The sequence below is a fragment of the Phoca vitulina genome, unplaced genomic scaffold (assembly GCF_004348235.1).
Source record: "Phoca vitulina isolate PV1807 unplaced genomic scaffold, GSC_HSeal_1.0 scaffold3042, whole genome shotgun sequence".
NCBI lineage: Eukaryota > Metazoa > Chordata > Mammalia > Carnivora > Phocidae > Phoca > Phoca vitulina.
This window is the reverse complement of record NW_022592725.1, coordinates 1-2,995: the sequence shown is the minus strand read 5'-3', so window position 1 is coordinate 2,995 and position 2,995 is coordinate 1. Positions and strand designations below refer to the sequence as shown.

The following is a 2,995-nucleotide window of genomic DNA, read 5'->3' as shown; positions in this document are numbered from 1 at the left end:
ACCATACTACTTTGGGCCTTTTTGAAAGTGAGAAAGAATTGGATTTTATTTGCAATAGAAAACCTTAGAAGTATTTAAATGGAGGAGTGATAAAGAAGCATAGCATCAGAAAGGCCAAAGGTATTCAAATATTTCAGTTAAGAGATAATAGCTTTTAGGCTGGAGTTATACCAATGGAGAGGATGACAAGTGGTAACATCTGGACCTCTTTTGGAGGTAGAGTCAACAAAAGCATAATTAGAAATAAAAATAATGCACTCTACTCTGACCTATCAAATCAGATTTCTGGGAATGGGGTTCAGGAAGCTCTGCTTACCAAGCTATCAGATACTCTCCCTTGTTAAATTTGAGAACCATGGGCCTAGATTCAGAGATCTAAAGTCCTATCAATTCCTAAAATCCTATTGTTCTCACAGAGAAGAGATCACCGCAAGATCCAGTCAATGAGATAAAGATGATTGCCAGCACCATGTTTGGTGGCTTCTTGGAGGACTTGAAGGAAAAGAAGGTGTTAGATAAACATGACTTAAAAACAATAGGGAAAAAAGTGAACGTCATCGTGAATAAGACTGAAAACCTGGTTGATGATCTCACTGAGAAAACTCAAGTGGTAGGCAAAGTATTTATGGACCATTTCATCAATTCCAGGAGCCTGCTGAGTTTAAGTGAGTATCTTGGGCCAAAGGACTACTAACTTACTCTTTATCTGCTCTCTTATGCAATCTCTGTCTTCTTATTTCTATTTGCAAGGGGAGAACAAACTATCCACATCTTTAGTACTTTCTTTGCCTGACGAACTTATATAAGATGGCAAAAGGCCCTGGGCCCCCCCAGTCCATGTGGCAGCATCCAAAATCACTTTATACTCCTACACATCTTGTTCTTCCCTCAGCAACTGTCACCTTCCATCATCCCTTAACATTTCTTATTCGCTGTATTATATCTCCTCTGCTAAAATGTAAATTCCATGAAGCATGGAGCTTTGTCTGCTTTGTTCATGAAGAGAGCCCCAACTCATGGAAATGGCATCTAACACATAATAGGTGCTCAGTAAATACTTGTGAAATGCATAAATGGTGCTGGAGCTCTAGTAAATTCAGGGACAGTCTTTAGCTAATCTGTGCTACTCTGGCCATAGCCTGTGGACTCCAGAGTTATTCCCACATGTAAAATGTTCAATAGAAAAAAAAAAATCCACTGTCTCCTGCTTAGCTGTGGCTTGGCTCAAGGGATAAATCTCTGAGAACCTACACTGTCTTTGTTAAGGGAGTACCTAGGGAATCTGGGGAACATTGGTGGAACATAGGTGTGTCTTTCTCTCTGAAGCATGGGTCGGCACACTCTCTCTTTGAAGGGTCAAGAGAGTCAATATTTTAAGTTTTTTGGACCAAACTTTCTCTGTCACAGTGACTCAAATCTGATGCTGTGGCATAAAATTAGCAATAGATAATCAGTACAAAATGACTGTGGATGTGTCCCAATAAAGTTTGATTGACCAAAAAACTGGTGTTGAACTGACCTTGGCCTATAGGGCAGAGTTTCCTGACCCCTACTCTAGAGTACAATATATACATGAGTGTATTCCCAATACTTGGAACATCCTTCTGGGATCATTTTGTGGTTGCTGAAAGACTACCAAACGTTATAGAGCTGTGTACATTCTTTCCTCACAATGAGAAATGCTATTGCAGAAAAGCCTTGATTAAAGAATTTGATTATTCCTTAAATTATATAAGCAGGAACATAAGGAGCTCTTCATTGTATCATGGAAACTCTGCCTCTTCCTTCACATGGCACAGTCACAGTCCTGTAAGACAAACCTGGAGCTTAGAAAATGAGCCAAATGTCCATGCTTCATAGTTACCCCATGCCGAACATCATCACTTTCTTGTGAGTGCAAGGGAAAGAGTTTCAGGTGTGTAGGTTCTAGAAACCTAGTTCTGCTAACAAATCTTCTTTTCCTATTCTTTCAGAATCTCATGCTGAAAATGAAGATGATGAATCTGAGAGCAGCAAGTCATCTTCTCTGACAGGTAAGTGCGTTCCAATCTCACATCACAAATGAACACTCTCAGGCCACTAGGGCTGTCGGAACGCACTGCAGTTAAGACCTAGGAAACTGGGTTTTTAGTCAGTTTCCATCTCTGGAAATAATCTTCGGCATAGAACATTGGTCCTTAACTTTTTGTTCATTCCACCTCAGAATCTGAAATAATCCTGAAGGAAGTGGGGAAGAAGAAAACGCTGAGTCATCCCAGGCATTGGCTCTCCCTCTAGCAGGTGCCACCAAACCCAGTGGCTCACACAAACCCTCAGACCTCACTCAGGGTAAGGCCCTAAGTGATAGGGGCCCTAAGTTACAGGGGAGAGGCAAGAGACGGGTTCAGAAATTCCAAGTTATTTCTTCCTTCTGTGCCTACCCGTGTCAAAGGAAGGTCAGCATTTAACCCCCCGCTCTTCCATCTTCTAAGAATCTGGAAGTGAAAGTGAAGATCATGAAATTAGGGAGAAGGCTGGAGGCTGCACACGTGGCTTCTGCCTATGACAGGCAGGGTCACAGACGCCTGGTGACATTCTGTGAGCTAAGATGGAGAGGCCGTACCCTGTAGTGGAAAGAGGACTGGAATAAAACGCAAGCAATCTGTACGCTGAGCCCAACGGCCACTGACTAACCATGTTCTCTGGTGTGAATAGCCCAACATTCCTGGGACGCATAGTTCTCAATGACATTAATAACATCTTTAAAAGAGTCAGAGAACATCAAACAGATAAGCAAGTAACAACTGCATAATCAGAGCAAGGATGTGGTTAAGAAAAGCATGTTAAAAAGCACACAACAGGACTAGTTACACATACTGTGTGATCACTAAAGAAACTGAGGAGTTACTGAACCACATCAAAGAATCGCAGCGTCTAGAAAGGGGTTACTGCTAGTGTTCTGTTGTGAGTACCATATTTTCAGAAGTTCTGGACAAGTTTACAAAGGCATAAAAAC

At 41.6% G+C, this 2,995-nt stretch overlaps 1 protein-coding gene across 1 annotated transcript; it reads left to right on the top strand.

The window, feature by feature from the left end:
- The first annotated feature begins 343 nt into the window (after window positions 1-343).
- LOC116629774 (caspase-12-like) lies at window positions 344-2,970 on the top strand. Its single transcript, XM_032399993.1, has 2 exons — window positions 344-665; window positions 1,974-2,970. The coding sequence occupies exons 1-2, from the start codon at window positions 455-457 to the stop codon at window positions 2,063-2,065; spliced, it is 303 nt and encodes a 100-aa protein (XP_032255884.1). The 5' UTR covers window positions 344-454; the 3' UTR covers window positions 2,066-2,970.
- The last annotated feature ends 25 nt before the right edge of the window (window positions 2,971-2,995 follow it).

Coding starts and splice junctions, on each gene's coding strand:
- LOC116629774 (XM_032399993.1), top strand. CDS start 455: ATGATTGCCAGCACCATGTTTGGTGGCTTCTTGGAGGACTTGAAGGAA. Junction 666..1,973: donor CAGGAGCCTGCTGAGTTTAA/GTGAGTATCTTG, acceptor CTATTCTTTCAG/AATCTCATGCTGAAAATGAA.